General features: G+C 32.3%; 1 protein-coding gene across 2 annotated transcripts in view; it reads right to left on the bottom strand.

Annotated features, from left to right (window-relative positions):
• Positions 1–663: 663 nt before the first annotated feature.
• Positions 664–17,672, bottom strand: part of LOC124362704 (gastrin/cholecystokinin type B receptor-like) — a 46,467-nt gene continuing 29,458 nt past the window's right edge. The window contains exons 3-8 of one of the 2 annotated variants that reach the window (XM_046817419.1): positions 12,979–13,100; positions 10,012–10,135; positions 5,348–5,553; positions 3,970–4,072; positions 2,915–3,075; positions 664–2,145 (exon numbers count right to left, since the gene is read on the bottom strand). In XM_046817419.1, coding sequence (XP_046673375.1) covers positions 1,965–2,145; positions 2,915–3,075; positions 3,970–4,072; positions 5,348–5,553; positions 10,012–10,135; positions 12,979–13,100 — 897 coding nt within the window. In that variant the 3' untranslated portion in view covers positions 664–1,964. The remainder of the gene's footprint in view (positions 2,146–2,914; positions 3,076–3,969; positions 4,073–5,347; positions 5,554–10,011; positions 10,136–12,978; positions 13,101–17,672) is intronic. The other variant, XM_046817421.1, reaches the window with a different exon arrangement.

Below are 17,672 nucleotides of genomic sequence, written 5' to 3'. Positions count from 1 at the left end.
TATTTAACAACAATATTTTGTTTTGATACAAACGGACTACGTGTTTGGAATTTATAACTCTTCGTAATTAAAATACTATTGTGCCATAAAACATGAACTCATTGTAATATTTTCTACTTTTTAAATATTTATATTTAGGTAATAATATTGTGGGAAGTGTTTGTAATAAAAGCTTACAGCATAGATTATACGGTCAACCTTGATACAGAGTATGTTATAAAAACATGTTAATGTGTCCAAAAATGTACTAGACTATATAGGATATAACATATAACACGGCAGTAAGAGACACAAATGATGGATGAAAGGGCTAAACTGATTACTTGGGTTTGTTGTTCCTTTTGCTCTTTATTGTGTGTACATATAACAACATTAAAATTAAAAAAATTGGTGGTACAATTTTAAACAAATAAGATTACTATACAACTAAACACAAGTTCATATTTTAAATATACAATAGTTTTTAAGACATTTTAAAATATACAATACTGTTTAATAGAAAGCCAAAATACACACAGAAAAGAAAAAATAACTAGCAACTAATTGTTTTGATTTTGAGAAGAATTCTGTTGTGTACTGGTGTAATAAGTAGAAAGCCAAAAACATATAGGTTTTATATATATATATATATATATATATATATATATATATATATATATATATATATATATATATATATATATATATATACAAAACAATAGCCACCTTTGTAACTAAATCTACTTATTTTGTGTAAATTTCTGGTACTTGGCAATGATATTTTAAGGTATAGCATAGTTTAGCCACCATAGTTAAGATCTCTGACATAGATCAATCTCATATGTGAAGAGATAATTTTTTTACTTGCAGTTGCGAGAGGAAAGCATTTTGAGAAATCATATCTAATTTATATGTGTCAGTAGGTATTTAAAATTATAATACCTTTCATCTCTCAATGGTGTCAAAGATTTGACATTGGTGGGATGGCTTGCATGTCTCTATAACCTCGAGAAACATGCTGGTTGTAGCTTGCTATCCTTAGGATCATATATGGTGAATGGATTTCAAGATTGGAGCCAGACTGGAGACCCAACCATTTTCAGGCCCTCAACTGGCATGCTTCTGGGGACTGATGAAGCTTTCTCTGATGAGAGGTGGGGAAAAATAGAGCAATCAGAGCAGTCTCTTTGGATTTTGATCATTGTGACACAGGTGTTGGAGATCAGAATCAGGATGTCATGTGGCTATGGGAAATTCTCAGTTTACCCATGTATCTATGATTGGAAAAACACAGACCAGGGAACTGGGGTAAGTATACCAGAGGACACGCCTGCTTCTGGTCACTCTAGATTATTATTTGTACAATGAACAATGTTTGTGAAAACCATTTTGCTATTTCAGATACTCAAGAAAGAAATTGAGAAGAATAAGGAGAGTACTGTTTGGAAAAAAGGAACTCTCAAGGCTGTTGGCATCTCCGTTTTAAAATTAAGGGCAGCAATTTGTTCTCAGGAGAATATTAAAGCAAATGTAAAATATGCATATGAAGCAGTAAGAAGAAATCTCCCAACTAGTCAATTACATAAGTTACGTTTATTTAACTCAAGTAATATGCAAGTGCTCTTGGTTCATGTCAAGGGGGATAAACTAAATAATTGTTGAACTAATTAGCATCAGGTAGAATTGGGCCTTGTAATTATTTACTAAACAACTCAATAGTTATAAGTGCAGTATGGATAAAATTTAATACATTTTAAAACCATTTTAAAGTTAGAAAACAATAATAGACAAGTGTCCATTAATTTTGAGCAAAAGTAATGTTCCACAATATTTACTGGCATCTTTTTTATGCCTGCATTATTGTAAAATATTGTGTGTATACTGTTCTCCCTGTGGAATTGCTGACATCACAATTATTGGTCTATAGTGTTGGCAATAATGCCATGTTAGTGTGCTCCAGCCACAGTTGTGCATCTATCTGGTGGTCAGTTAGAAGTGATCTGAGTGACCACTGTGGAACGGTCTCGGAAACGGATCGAAGTTCCTCTGCTCTGTGACACGGACAGCTGACGTCTCAGATGCTGTCGACAACATCTGCTCAAAGCCTTCTGGAAACTTTCTCTGAAGTTTTTTGACATGAAGCCGTAAATTATTGGATTAACACAGCTGAAAAATTACAATGTTAAAAAACAGACCATTATGAAAAGATTTTAATAAATCTCTTCCTATCTCTGAATAATTGAATAGGAATGACCAGACATGTTATAAGTTCAAAATGGTCTGTGTAAACTCAGGCATGAATTTTTCAACCATTCAATTGAGATCATCGGTAATGGCAATGTTACTGGCATAAGAATTCATCATCCTCAAAGACATCATTACTTACATGTGGAAGTATGTTGTTATTAATAACTACAGCTAGTTTAAACCTATTTCCAACTGTTCCAAGAGTCTTCAAGGAGTAATACTAACACAAAACAAAATGTGTGACTAACAAGTAGTAAACCTATTTAGAACAATCACATGCTTCTGATTGTGTTCTTACATTGGTATGTCTGAGACTGGCAAATAAATAGTGTTTATTATTTTATTGTATTACTATAAAACCCAAAAACATAACATGTTCATAATAATAGGAACATCTCTTTGGCAGTGATATTTATCAATTGAAGTTATTGTTGATAAAAATATTCCGTATAAACACATTGAAATGTATATTACTCAAATCTGAAATTTGTTTCTTTACAATTAAATGTAGCTGCTGTTGAGCACCTATTAAAATTTCGTCACAATGTAAAATTACATGAAATGAAAAAATGGTATTATTAAAGAGGCAGACTTGGTTATGTTGCTTTGCAAGCTGTCCAATCATAGCAGTTTAGTTTTGATTATAATACAAACTACTTTTATCATAATAAATTACTAAGTAATGTACCTGTTAAAGTAGGACATAAGGTGGAAGGTAGTTCTGACATGTTTCAAGAACCCTGTAGAATATTCCTCAAGGACTTGGAAAGCTGTTAAGACGTCCAGTATAAGTATTGGAGCCCAGCAGACAACAAAAACAACCACAATTAGCACAAGCATTTTTATCACCTGGAACAAATTGAATTAGGAGTAGAATACCTTTGAGCAAATACAACCTAGATGTCTTGCTGAATTTAGTAACTAGGGTAAAACAGAATGTGCTAATACATCACTGGCAGATCATAACCAGTAAAAAAAAATTTAGAGGAAGTGAAATAAAGATTTTATTTTTGCAATTTTTATCTGATATCCTTCATTTAAGTTCATGTATATCAACATCATTCAATTAAATAGTTTTACATGTTCCTCCACAAAATATTTAACTTTAAAGGATGGAACCTGTGAACTACCTTCCCTAGTACTACAATGCAAGATTGTGCTGAAATTAAATTTTATCACCAAGTTATAACATTGACTTTCCATTCTGTTTCATTTTACTCTATAAATAAAAATCACATAAGATATTTCAAATGTTCGATTTGTTTACAAATTGATTTATTTTGCTATTTTATCATTGTAATTATAGTTACCCAAAAGACCAATGTAAAATTATTTGCTAATCCTCAGCCAAATTCTATGAAGTTCCATCGAGTATCATCAAACTTGGTGTTGCTAATATGTAAATGAAGCGTCATGAAAAATTTAAAGTCTATGGGTCAATTCGTTTTGGACATACAAGTGAAAATTGTCCAGCCCCACAAGTAATAGGCTTCGCTGACGCTCAGCTAAAAAACTGCTTTAAAGTTTTTAAGTCTATAAGAACAAAATTGTCAGATGATTTACGATACTCACTTATTAACTAATACAATATGGCTAAACAAATATACATATTATACCCTATAGTATATACATACACACTATCAGGACCTGCTCAAGGTTTTCTCCTTTAATAAACAATAAGTTGTAAAGCCATGTGGATTATGGGTAGTAATTCATCCATATAAGGAAATAACGTATTCATACCTGTCTGACATTGCTTCCTTTATCGTCTTGAGGAGGCAGGATTGTTGTAGTGTTTCCATTCTGAGGTTTACTCGCTAGAGGGATGTTCTCAGGTCTCAAAATGCTGTAACATGCTCATTTCAAAACCTTACAATGTAAAAAGATTTAGCAAAAGAACTGAAGAAATATATTTGTTGTGCAAAAGCCAAGTAGAATTCAATGCAAATTTAAGCCATGGCATTTCACTTAAGCATACAATACAATAATCTGCGTGGTGGTGTTCATTCAGTAAAAAAGAAAAACCTTGTAATATAAAAAATGAAAGGAGTTCTATGGTTTTAAAAGTAGAGTGTAATCAATATTTATAAAGAAATTTCTTAAGACAAACTGTATTTTTCTTGCAGATTTTAAAACAGATATGTTTGTTTTCCAGCATAAGAGTACTTGTGGAAAGTATTGCAATGTTGTTACAATAATGTATAAAATTACGTTTTGAGGTTTAAACCCATCCTTTCCTCAAAAATTCTAAGGCATTAATCAAAGTGTAGCAATTGACTCATAACCATAAAACTTTTACAGATATTTTAAGTAGTACGTCTCAAAGAAGACAAGATATACACACAATTAGAAGATTGCCAAGAAGGAAAATCTTTCAAGTTTAGGGCATGAGTTGTCAACATAACAAGCTTACGTTTTAGTGGAACAAAAGAAATTTAATATATCTAACATCTTTCTATATTACAATAATTTGCAACTATGCTGATTCCATCAATGATGAATCAAATTATTCAATTATGTAAGTATTTAAATATAATTTATTTCTTAATTTTACTGTAAAACTCTAAACTTTAGTAGAAAATTAACAGAACAGCATTAGAACTCTTGATTGTGTGACCACCTTACTGAATTATATCCTCAACATTCATAAAACAATCCATATCACTTAAATTAAACAATTTATCTTCGATTTTATACTGTTAAGTTCTTAGATGTTAGAAGAGAAAGCTTTAGAATATTCAGCCAACAATAATATAGCATCGTGTAAAATGTAACTCTTATGTTAACAACACCATTCGTTTAAAGTATGCAACATTCTGCTAATGCTGTTACACCCACAAACTAACAAGTAATTTCATTCAGCTTTGTTAAGTTTTCATGTTTGTTAAAGTGACTGAAATCTAATAAGCTTGATATGTGGTATCTTTTCAAAGACAAATAGTTTGTGTCTATTAGCAAAAATAGAATTCCTTATAACTGCCATCCTTGGAACTTTTTTAAACTATTTATATAGCCATGCATGTTGATACTTGGTATCGTAGAAGAGTACCAAATTGTGTTACAGAGCTGAATACATACCTGGTACCTCGTCTGACTACGAATAGTATATTGACATACTCACGCTTGGCCACTAACCATATGGTGCCTCTGCTTCATAACTTGGCGTATCTCCCAGCAGATGGTGCTGTATGTCACCAACATGACGGTGGTGGGAATGATGAATATCAGGAATAGCATGTAGACCATATAAAGCTGTAAATGCGGTCTGTTGTCATAGTCCAAGGAACAGTAGTATGCTTTAAAGTAATGCCCCACTTCCATGTGAACCTGTACAAGTTATTGTTTAATTTATATATTTCCATTTATATATATTTTTTATTTGAGTTTAAAAATAGTGTAAGAAAGGTAATATTTAAATCTTATAAATAAAAATGAATCGCTCAACGTGTTGCTAAGTGCTAATCTCGAGAACGGCTGAACCAATTCAGCTAATTCTTTATTTAAATATTCATTGAAGTCCAAGGAAGGTTTGTATGAAGAGAAGGATGAAAAAAATACTTCTCAGAATATACTTTAAAGTTTGGAAATATAATAATAATATTTCTGTTTCATATTCCACATTTAACTGACACTAAATAGCTAGCTGTTGACACTTTCAGCTGTAGTTTGTTGTAGAGTCTGAAACATTTGTTTACTTTAAATTTTAGAAAATTATAAGTAACAGTGCTTACCATTAGTGTTATGCATACAGCAAAGATAAAGTCTATTTTATGTTTTACTACAAATTGCGCCAGTGAAAAATTTAAAACAGCTAATTTAAACACTATTATAAATCCTCCCTTAGTGAACAAAGCTCTGAATGCATAAATGTATTTGTATGCATATATAAATGTATGCATAATCAAGACAGCAGGTAGATTACAAGGGCTAGAAGTAAATGCTTTTTGAGATGGCTGTATCACTTCTGAGTCACTCACTCCTAGTCTCCTAAGGTGTTTCCGGAGAGGTCCATAGGGTGTTAACATTCCCATCAGAAGTCTTTTCTTTTGGTAAGGTCAAAGCTATTTTGTTACATTCCTGTAGTGGGTCTATGAATAGCTTTGATATTCTTGACCCTTGGGAGTTATGCCACTTGAAAACTTTAACTTGTCTTTCCCATCTCTTTATGAACTCTTTTCTATAACTAAAGGGTATACCAAAACAAGGTTCCGGATCTGTCAATGTGGATCCTGCTTCCTTTCGTGCAAGAGAGGCTGCCTCCTCATTTCTTCTGATGCCTTCATGACCTGGTATACCCACACCAGCTGGTTATGTTTTGCCAGTTCCTTTAGCATTTGCTAACAACTTAACACCAGCCTTGAACAAACTTGTGGTCTCTTAATGTCTTAAGAGTTACCTGGCTGTCTGAAAGAATAAGAATTTTTACTTTATTATATTTCTTGGTTATCATTAGTTATGCACATTGTTATATGGCTCCAACTTCTGCTTGAAACACAGTGGCGGTTGAGCCTTGGGTCTCTGTACGTCTTATGCCTGGCCTAAAAACTCATAGTCCCAAACCCATCGCCATCCTGAGCCCTGTGATGTGAGAGAGGCAGACCCCAAAATGCTAGCTGAGTTCTTTTATAGCTTGCAGGTTGATAAGAATTAGTAGTTACGGGAGCACACAGACCTCAGATCACAGTGCATTGGCCTTTTTAAGGTTGGGACACACATAACCGCACCGTGCCCGATACGTGAGTCGGCCGAGTGTCGGTGCGGGCTCGGCTCGGTTACCGTGAGGCCACACATGTCCGTATGCAGTCCGAGCGCAACAATCTCACTGTTTGTATTAGAGCATGTTTTCTTTTGAATTCGAAGTGACAGATACTTAAAAAATATTCGGAAGATTAAGTATTGATTGAGATAATTGTTAATTTCATTGTTATTATTTTTATTAATCGCTGTGGTGAATGACACATCGAAATGCTACAGTAAAGCTTTGTACAATCAGCTAGTATGTAAAATTTGTAAATATCATTATCTTGGTTATATTTTTTTATCTCTATATTGTGTTTCATTGGAGTGAATTTCGGTCAAATACACTATAAACAGTATATTTTGTGTTTTTTTTTTTTTTGTATTAAACCCAAGAGCTATAGTGTGATGCCAGAGAGTTTGCTATGTTGCAAGCCCGTTTATATTAATTTGTAACACATAGTAAATATATTGTAAAATATATACTGAAGAACATACAAAACACACATTTTACAAAATATTTTTCTTTTATAGCTCCGAGGACATATAATTTATTGCCAGAATTAGTCAAAAAATAGTAGAAACATAAATATATTTTCTAAAAAAAATTAGAGTACGGTTGATCGGACAAAAATGATATTGAGTATATTTTTAAGATAATAAATTAGTGTATGGTTAGTCTTGTCTGCTAAGTTATAATATTTAAATAGACACGTTAGAGCATTATAAAATAATTATTTATAATATAATATTTAATGTTGCATGTTTAAAGCCTAATATTTTAATTGTAAATCGTGCATAAATCCTTTTTATTTAATACAGCACAATAGTTATACTAAATTTAAACTTTGAAACGTAATAGTACATTATTTACTACATAAGCTACAATAACTCATTTTTATCATTTCATTCTTGCTAGTTTTCCGCTATTTTTATTTTTTTACCCTTTTTGTATATAGTATCCCCAACACAGGCACAGCCTTATGGGGGTACCTAAATTTCCCTTATTTTCTAAATCTATTGGCCTAATTATTATTTAAAAAAAAAGAAAAACCTAAAAGGATGTAACCTACTTTTTGTATTTTATTACTCTAAGTACATAAATTAGAAATAAATTAAGTAGAAAAATTGTACAACGTTGTTACATTTGTTTTTGTATTTGTTATTTGCTGCTATTGTAAATACGTTATTTCATAGTATTATTTATTATTAAGCACTGGCAACCAATACAGTATTTTATTTGTAATATTCAGTTTGTTATTATCGGAAATAAATGAATTTATTATTATTTATTTTTAACATGGGATTTTCTTGCTTGAAAATCTTATTGTAAATAAAAATATTTTTATTTTTACTTTACTGAAGTGAAAAGAATCAAAAAAATATATAAATGTCATAGAAACATTCTAAATATAACCCTTACAAAAATACCGGAATAAATTTATCAAGTAACATCAATACATCGAAGAAAAATAGATTTTTTTAGCAAATAATTACATGCTTGTTATTTTTTAATTAATGAAAAATGTTTATAGATTTTTCATAATTCGAATTTAGTTGTTTAAAATCACTTAATGTTACAACATGGGTTTCAAATTTGTTGTAATAAGAAAATATGACTAGTTTACTCTAAGGTAAGAAAATGTAATAATTTTAATAATAAATATGATTTTGTACGCGAACACAGGATGTAGCGTTAGTAGGCTATACTAAATAATTCACTAAAAATAGAACGTGGTAGACTACTTAAATAGTTTTAAAAAGAAGAACGCAACAGTAAACAACATATGATTGCCGCTCGTAGACCGCACCGTGCCCGTCAAAATTCAAACTAAACATATCGGTGACGGTGCGGGCACGGTGCGGCCACGACGGTCTGGTGTCGGTGCGGACATGTGTGGACTTGCAGGTTGAAAACTGCGCTGCAATTCTTTCACCGTATGACGGCCAGCATACGGCTGACTGACGTGTCGGGCGCGGTGCGGTTATGTGTGTCCCTACCTTTAGCCATACCTCAACAGGAAAAATATGCTTTTTGACTGAAGCAGGTTTCCGAGACCTATGTATATAGGTATTTTATTGATTAGGGTAACAAGGTAAATACAGTTGTAATGTCGGAAATGAAATGAAATTAAATAAAATATATCTTTATTTTTTGAGTGGGTGTTAAGGCTGTTTAGCCCTCTCTTCCACTTAACCCCAAGATAATATGAAAAATACAAACAATACTAATAACATTCTCTTAAAACTATTTTTTTTTAAATATAAAGACCGTTATAAACTAAGCTATATAATACTGAAATATCCTTCATACAACACATTACCATAATAACTTAAATATATTATTCAGATTATCTAATCAAATTATCAATAAAATCTAGTACTAATAATGTAAGACCTCATTCGTTCAACCATTCACACCACTCACCCACATACACCCCACAGCTACCACCAAGCACTACCCCTTCACGGTCGGTAACCAGTCCCTGACCATCACCCCGAAGCGAGTATGGCTCTCTATATTTCCGATATTGTCAGGAAGTGAGTTCCATAAACAGCAAGTATGAACAGTGAACGACCTATTAAATCTGATGAATGGTGGACAGGAATAGCAAGTAGAGAAGCACCACGATGTGAGGGTAGTATACAGATATCACTAAAATCAATGGAAATATAATTAATTTCATTCAGAAATGTTCATACACGCATAAAACCTGATATAAGAGCAATTTCCGTAACCTCTGTTTCTCTTAACCATTAACACTAAAATGATATGTACCTAATGCATGCCTACTTATATTTCCAACGACCATCACTTATCACAGAAGTATTATGTATGTCATAAAAGGGATATGCCTAAGATGTTCCAGCTGTTCATTAGGAAATTGTGTGCAAAGCTGCGGATAAATGATAGTTACAAATAAATTAATAAGTTTTACAAACTTATATTATCAGACTTATAAGGCAAGTAAAATTACATTCATTACAATAATCTCAATGTATTAAAAGTTATGACTGCATCACTCAGCTCAATGAGAATCCACCTACTTGTATGTGCAGAGTTGGCATCGCAAGAAGGACCGAAGCAACCCACGTCGATAGAATTATTTTCTTTGCTTGACTAATGGTGCAAATATATTTTGCCTTCATAGGATGCACAATAGCGTAGTACCTTTAAAAGATACATTTGGTTATAATTAGAGGTTTTGTAAGGACATAGTCTGCTATGGAATAATCATATTGATTCTGGTATAAAAATGACAAATTGCATTGTGGTATACAGCAGCTCTCTAATTTGGTTATCATGCCTGTGCATTGTTATTGCTATCGGAAATCTACAAGATCATGGAAACATCTCTTTCCAGCAGTGTTCAGTACACATAAAATGATGGCTTATTAAAATTATTATCAAAATTATAATTTTGATCAATTATTGTAATATTTTACTTGTTCTGAGCAAGATAATATCAACCTAGACAGTGATTAGAAGTTTAAAAAAGTGATAATGTAATTGAAGTAGTCAGGTCCTCAAAAACATGTTTCTCTTCACAAATATACAAATTCTATACTACAAAAATGATTGTTACTTATAAGATAGCTCAGAATTTAGTAGATTATTTAATAATACTTGTTCAAAATAAAACATTTTAAGAAAGGAGTCCGTTTTGTCCTCTATTTTAAGTTACATTAGGTATGTTTCTATTTTTCATCTTTTTTTCTATTTTATATTTCACAGATTCTAGTAGCAATTAAATATGAATTTGTCTAATCAAATTTGTGAAATGCCTCATATTTTTAAATGTAGACTAGACTAACACAATATAATATAGTTTTTGTTCAAACAAGCAAAACTTATGAACCCGTAGGCATTATTTATATCATTACATTTTATAGTTCCTCTGACTTGTGACATTTAGAGGGTAATATTTTGTTTTCCTGCAGTATTCTGCATTGCTAGCCAAAGATAGAATCTAAGTTCTCCACTGGTTGGCACACCAATAAGGCGCAATTCACACTGAACGAACGTCGGGCAGAGACGTGGCACGGACGAGGCAGTGACGAGGCAGTGATGTGGCGTGTGCAATGCACACTGGCAACCACAGACGCGCGACAGTCGTGAGAAAACTTGCCAGTAGAGTGGTTTTGTATGTAGTTAACTGTTGTATGTTATTACATTAAGAAGTCTGGTGTATAATCAGTTAAACAATAAAACATGGAGAGCAGTGACGAAGATGATCAAGATATGTTAGATGTAGTGTTCGTAGCCAATTTACAGAAAAAGAGAAGATTTTGGGTTCATCCACTGTGGTTAAGTAAGAGAGATAGTGGTACATTTGTTGTGATGCGTGAGTTAAATTTATATCCACAACGCTTCTAAAACTTCTATAGGATGTCCCGTGAGTGTTTCTTCGTAGTTTTGGACCTTGTTAAGGATTTTCTGCCAGGCCTGATCCTGCGCACTTCTGTTGCAGTAATCTGAACGACTGTTGTCGTACAAACATGGATATTGTTCAACTTCCTCACAGAACTTTATGTTGAACTCGATGTCGTCTCGCATGGTAAAAAGGAACAGCACAACTAACCACAAATCACAATATTTTGCCTTCCGAATACAAGGGGCATGCCTCTTTAAATACGCCACGACAGTTAGTGAAGGGACGTGGCGGTGGCGAAAGGGTGGCCGCCCGCGCCATGTCGCCTGTCTGTGCATTGAGTCATTTGTTTACATAGGAGAGACGCCGAAGGGACATATGTCCCTGCCACGTCTCCGCCCGACGTCTGTTCAGTGTGAATCGCGCCTAAGATATCCAGATTATTGTTAGCAGACTACTTATGTTATTTTGCTAAGTGAAGATGGCTCTGTATAGTCAGACAGAAATATTTAAATAATTTGATTGTGTGAGCAATGTTTTGATGTAAACTGAAAACTTAGATATTAGATAATATAAGCACATATTTAATCCTCTTCCTTCAGAATGGTGTTTTAAGAATAGTCTTAAATGTTAAGTGGCCAGCGCTACTGGTTATTGTGGTTTCTTTCTTGTGTTTTCTCAGTAACCCATAGAATACAATGAACAGTTCTTTCAATGATGAGCTGTGCTAGACATCTGGGAGGGTGAAGAAATAATTAGTGGCCAAAAGTGCTAAACATTCAACCTCAGGAGAAAAAATAAATTCTCTGAGCTGACACAGATTTTGCAACGTCTAACAGTGCTGGCAACCCTACCTGAGAAGATGATTTAATAAAAACAACTCTGAGCTGATAAAGGAATGGCAGTGGCCAGCAGTACTTACAAAAGGTTAAGAAAAGCTAAGTTTCAACTTTTAATTTTGCAATTGAATCGCTTAACCCCTCTACCACTTTAGGATCTGGATGTCTGTCCACTTATTCCACATAGAGTTGTGGGGTAAATTAAAAGATATTAATACGTTTGGTACCAGTTCACTTCCAATCATTTCCTGTACTGTTTTCATCCTGTTGTTTGTTTGTTTCTGGTTATATTCTTAGTAATGTACAAAAATAACTTCAGTCCACCAAGAAATGTCTGTCATATATGATAACTAAATAATTACATCAACGTACAAGCCATCTAACTCGTATAACAATCAGTATTGTTCTGATAGACTGAGATTCAATACTGAAATATTGGTGTATGTGAATTAAAAAGATCGATGTTTCCAATTTTAAATTCCGTATCAATTTACTAAGTTTTGTGTCTAAAAAAGAAATGTTCTACAATGTTTTTCTTATGAAAACTATTTTAGTTACAACATGCTGTTTTAAAAATACTAATATTTTACGATTAAAGGATAAGCATGTTTACTCAAGAAAATTAACTAATTAATGTACTAGCAAGACACAGCTCAGTGAAGATTCCCACCTGGATACAGTCTAACAAATTCTTAAGTTAAAATAAAATATGTTTTGTAGTGTAGTTCAGTATGCTGGATCACAAACTGATAGACATACATATACACAGCTGTCAAATGTCAACCAAAGTCATGTTTACACACCTTTCAACACTTATTGCGGTGAGCGTGAGCACAGAACAGATGGCCACCATGTTCTGCAGGTAATGAACTGACTTACACAGGAAGAACCCCATTTCCCATGTGTACGAGAACAGCTTGGCTACCTGCATTGACAAAGAGTATCTATAATAATGTCATTTTGGAGATATAAGTATAAAAGGAGTCTCATTTACAAGATATTATTATTAAAGTTCTAATTGCTTTAGGACTTTTCTATATTCTTATTGATTATTGAATATTTTCCTTCATAGTTTGATGATTCAAAAGTTAGCACATTACAAGAAAACTATAAAGTGTATTAATCATATCATTAGATGGTGCACATCTCCCCTTTAATTATATGATTAATTCTACAGCCAAGTATTAAAGGTTTGAAGGTTTAACAGTGTTGCTGTGAGTAAAACTAAGGATTTTTCATTAAAGTTTTCTTTAATTTTAATGTGTTCGTACGCTGTGGCATTAAAAATGCTGGCACACTTTCACATTATATACCCAAGTTCAAGACCACTGTAAGTCATTAATTGATTGGTCTTTGGGTCTCAATAGAGAATTCTTTTTTAATTTTCACCACTAAATATAGTAGAGAAAGCGAATTATTGTTGAAGGTAAAAATCAAATCTTGGTTTTTAGATTAAACATTCATACTGGAAACTTCTCTATCTTGAATAAAAATAGTGCTATTTTGAAAAGTGTTTGTGTATATGGTTTGCATACACAAATAATATAACAAAAGGAGTAGTCCATATTGGCTTTGGAATGTATTATGTAATAACCTTTTACATTTTTTATACATGATGTTTTTTAACACAAAAAAAGAGTAAAAAATTAAATTGCTATAAATTTTGATTATATGACACCATTTCTATTTGATTTCTGGCTATGAGCAAAATGACAGATACTGTATTTCTCTAACTTTTCTCATTAAAAAATGTACATAACATTAAAACATTAAAATGTAATTTAGGGTGGAATGTAATGCAATTTTACATGATAGACAGCATTCACATTACAGGCTAATTTTGACAAAGTTTAACATTTAAGTCTAATTTGTTAATATTGTATATTCAGACAATCCTAACCTTTTACAACATGTTTCAGGTTTCTATTATTTTTACTAACTTTTTTTACATATAAAATAATCTTTGTAGAGATTATTTTATAATACTCTATCATGTAAATAACATAAAGATTTACAATTTAACAGTCCATGAGTAGTTGGAAATCTGAAGAAAAATTGTGTGTTAAAAATATTTTATTTTAATTTTACATATAATAACAATTGGAACCTTATGATCCACTTAAACATTTTAACCAGTGTCTTTCTAGACAGTGGAATAAGTAGGACTTGGCTTTGGGGGGATGAATCAGATTAAAGAGCACACCATACCAAGGTTGTATAATAATCTGAGTAAATCTAAATTTGAATAAATTATATAGGCATTTTTCAAAGTAAACAGTAAAATTTCTGTTAAAAACATATTTTTTAAATCTTTTAGGGCCTTTTTGGTAAGGTTCTATTCCCCTTGCCCCCTCACCTTATACTACTGCTACTAGAACCTTCTGATAATGTGTAAATGTTAAAATATGAGTACAATATCTTGTGTGCAGTAGACGAAGTTTTGTCCTAATAATGGTACTATTTATTATACAGGTGCCATTCTGTCCAAAGACATTGTACATCTAGTTTAAAAACATTACTAATATCATTACAGTATTAAATACGTGAGAAACAAAGCAATAAAGATTAATATTTTTACTCTAGAGCCAGTAGTCAGTGCTATAATCAAGGTTCCAGAATTAGTTCATCTGATAGTGCTGTGACATTTCAGATACAAGCATATTATGAGCAAATTTCATCATTTAGTGTTACAAAAGATCTTAAAAAATAATTTGATTTAGTTTTTTTTTGTAGCACTTATCTAGAAAATGCTCATTATTATCTTTATTTCATATAACATAAATATTGAATTTCAAATCAAAGAATGTATGTATATTTTTAATCTATAGAGTGATAAGTAGTGGACACTGCCTTTGCACCCCCTGGAATAAGCACCTGATCTGACTCTGACGTCACACCAGGGGGTGCTTGTTCAGTGCATGGACAGAATCAATATTTACCAGTAATGTCATGCATTTAACAGTAATAATTTACTGTTCCAACAGAGCAACCAAAGTGTTTAAATACCAATGTTTCAAACAGTAACAGAGTTTTGGATATTTGCCATCGTTAATGTTACAAAAAACAAGACACTTCATTTTGAAGATAGGAATCTTTACCAATAATTTATATTCCATTAATTATTTTATTTTACAGCGACTGATTGTAACATGTTGTTTTTTATGTTCGTGTACAGTTTATTATCTACAGTAGAGTCCCGTTAATCCGACCTAATTGGGACCGAGCCCTATTCGGATTATGTGATTGTTCGGATTAGCCAGAATTACAGAAAAATACGGTTTTAAACTTGAGAATGGGTCTATTTTGTTATAGAATTATCAACATTTTTTTATTAAAATATGTTTTCTGACTGTTGCATTGTATTTCTTGACAAATAAACGTATTTGCGAATACTAAGCACATTTACCGTATTTAGTGTGAGAGTTCTATTGTTAAGCAATGTGAGCGTACTGGATATTGTACGGGTCCACGCGCTACGGGACGACGAGAACCTGGGTGATAAAGGAGAGTTGGTGCCACACGCAGACGGTGCAGCAGCGCTTAACCTTGGACTACGATACTTAGAGCAACAGGCTACTGATACAACTGCCGATATCATGTTTATCACACGATGGTGAAACTACGCGTCATCCAATAGACTCTCTTCTATGCGACAGAAGACAATAACTGAATTTATGTCTTTTAACAATTAATATTGTACTAAATAATAATATCAATACTGTACGTCCAATTTTTGTTTGATTTCACTTCTTAAACAGTAATTTAACTCATACTTAACCTATACTCATACTTAACCTATAAGTTTCAATTTGGTACTGTATTTAACTTCATTATTTATGTACTGTACCCTACACAATTTGTCTTCATAAAATACTGTATGTCTATTTAATTAAAGTTTTCTTTGTTTATGTACAAAATGATGCACCCATTTTCATTTTTTAAGTAATTAGTTCCTATAACTGTTCATTATCGTTATAAATAATTCCTCCTGGACCTGTTCGGATTAACCGACGTTCGGATTACACGTGTTCGGATTAGCGGGACTCCACTGTACTTTATAAATAATTGTAATAAGGATAACACTGTGTCGTGAGGTGGTAGTGGAAGTAAAAATTGCATTTTAAATGTTTACACAACGTACTATGGTGAAGAAACTCCTCATTCACACCCAAACCCCATAATAACCTTGGCCATATAACATGATTTTGGACATTTGCCATTGTTATACGTTATAAAATGCTCGTTGTTTCATAATGCTTTGTTTTGTTATTGCCTTATAAAAAACCTTTTCACAGGAAATATTTAAAAAATTGAAACGCTTCTTAGAAGTTGTAATAGTGTATATGTTTGAACAATGCTATCCTGTGAAAAATGATAAAGAAATCATCTCAGCCTCACCCTAAATGGTGAAGCGGACCACGTTTTAATCTAAAACCTCTATGATGGATCACTGAGAACTCTTTATCTCAATTACTACAAAACTGCTTAAAAATTTCATTTAAATGTAGAAAATTACATTAATAGTATTATCAATAAAAATTGTAATATTTACATGTTCAAAATTAAATCTTTGTCACAAAGAATTAGGTTTGAAACCCCATGTAAAACACATTTTTTTCAAGCATAAAAAAATTATTTAACCATTTTGGAATGGCCAAACAAAACATAACATAATGGTAGGTTTGCAAAAATGTCCCTTATTTTCTATGCTTTTAAGTAGATTTTGTATTCAAAATTAGTCTATTGCAATCACCCTCATGGTAGTGCTTACCAAAGATTTCTCCATAACTTTATTGAACAGGACTCCCAGAGCCCTCAATATTTTTCATTAATTCTATGTCTGTATTGACGCTAAAAACAATTTATTAATGCAACAGTATATTTTTCAGTGAAGTATGTATAATTTCTCATGACTGATTATTGAAAAAAACTCTATAGAATGTATTTTTGCTTATTTTGAATTTTTATTCTCCAATATTTACTCTACGTTTTAATTTAGTGCCTAATTTTGGTACATATGTGTTTTCAATTACAATTTCAATGTAATTTTTACAATAAACATTTAATTATTTTCCCTTTGAAATGTAATTAAAAATATTATTAACAATTTGTAACAATAATATATAAAACTAGTACGGTATCATATTACAAGAGGTGATATGTTTATTGTTCTATCCAGAAGAGATTGTTCATCACTTGGGTAAAGGTATAAGCACTGATTTAGCATCTCTCAATTTCAAGGGGATGCTAAATTATGATATGGACAAGGTCAAGATGCTGAATAAGGACCATCTCTTCAAAAGGGGCGCATATTCAGATCATGGACATGTCCACTGCGTTAATTTAGCACCCCTTTCATGAGGTGCTAATTCAGGCGTTAAAAGGTACTTATAGACTGTTTACTGGTAGAACAATCCCCATAATTTCATCCCAATATCCATTCTTGCAAGAGCCCAATATCCTTGTGGCACAATAAAGCTTACTTTATTCCGCCACA

This window comes from Homalodisca vitripennis, chromosome 5 (genome assembly GCF_021130785.1).
Source record: "Homalodisca vitripennis isolate AUS2020 chromosome 5, UT_GWSS_2.1, whole genome shotgun sequence".
Lineage (NCBI taxonomy): Eukaryota > Metazoa > Arthropoda > Insecta > Hemiptera > Cicadellidae > Homalodisca > Homalodisca vitripennis.
Note: the sequence above shows the minus strand (reverse complement) of the source record. Positions and strands in the feature narration are given on the sequence as shown.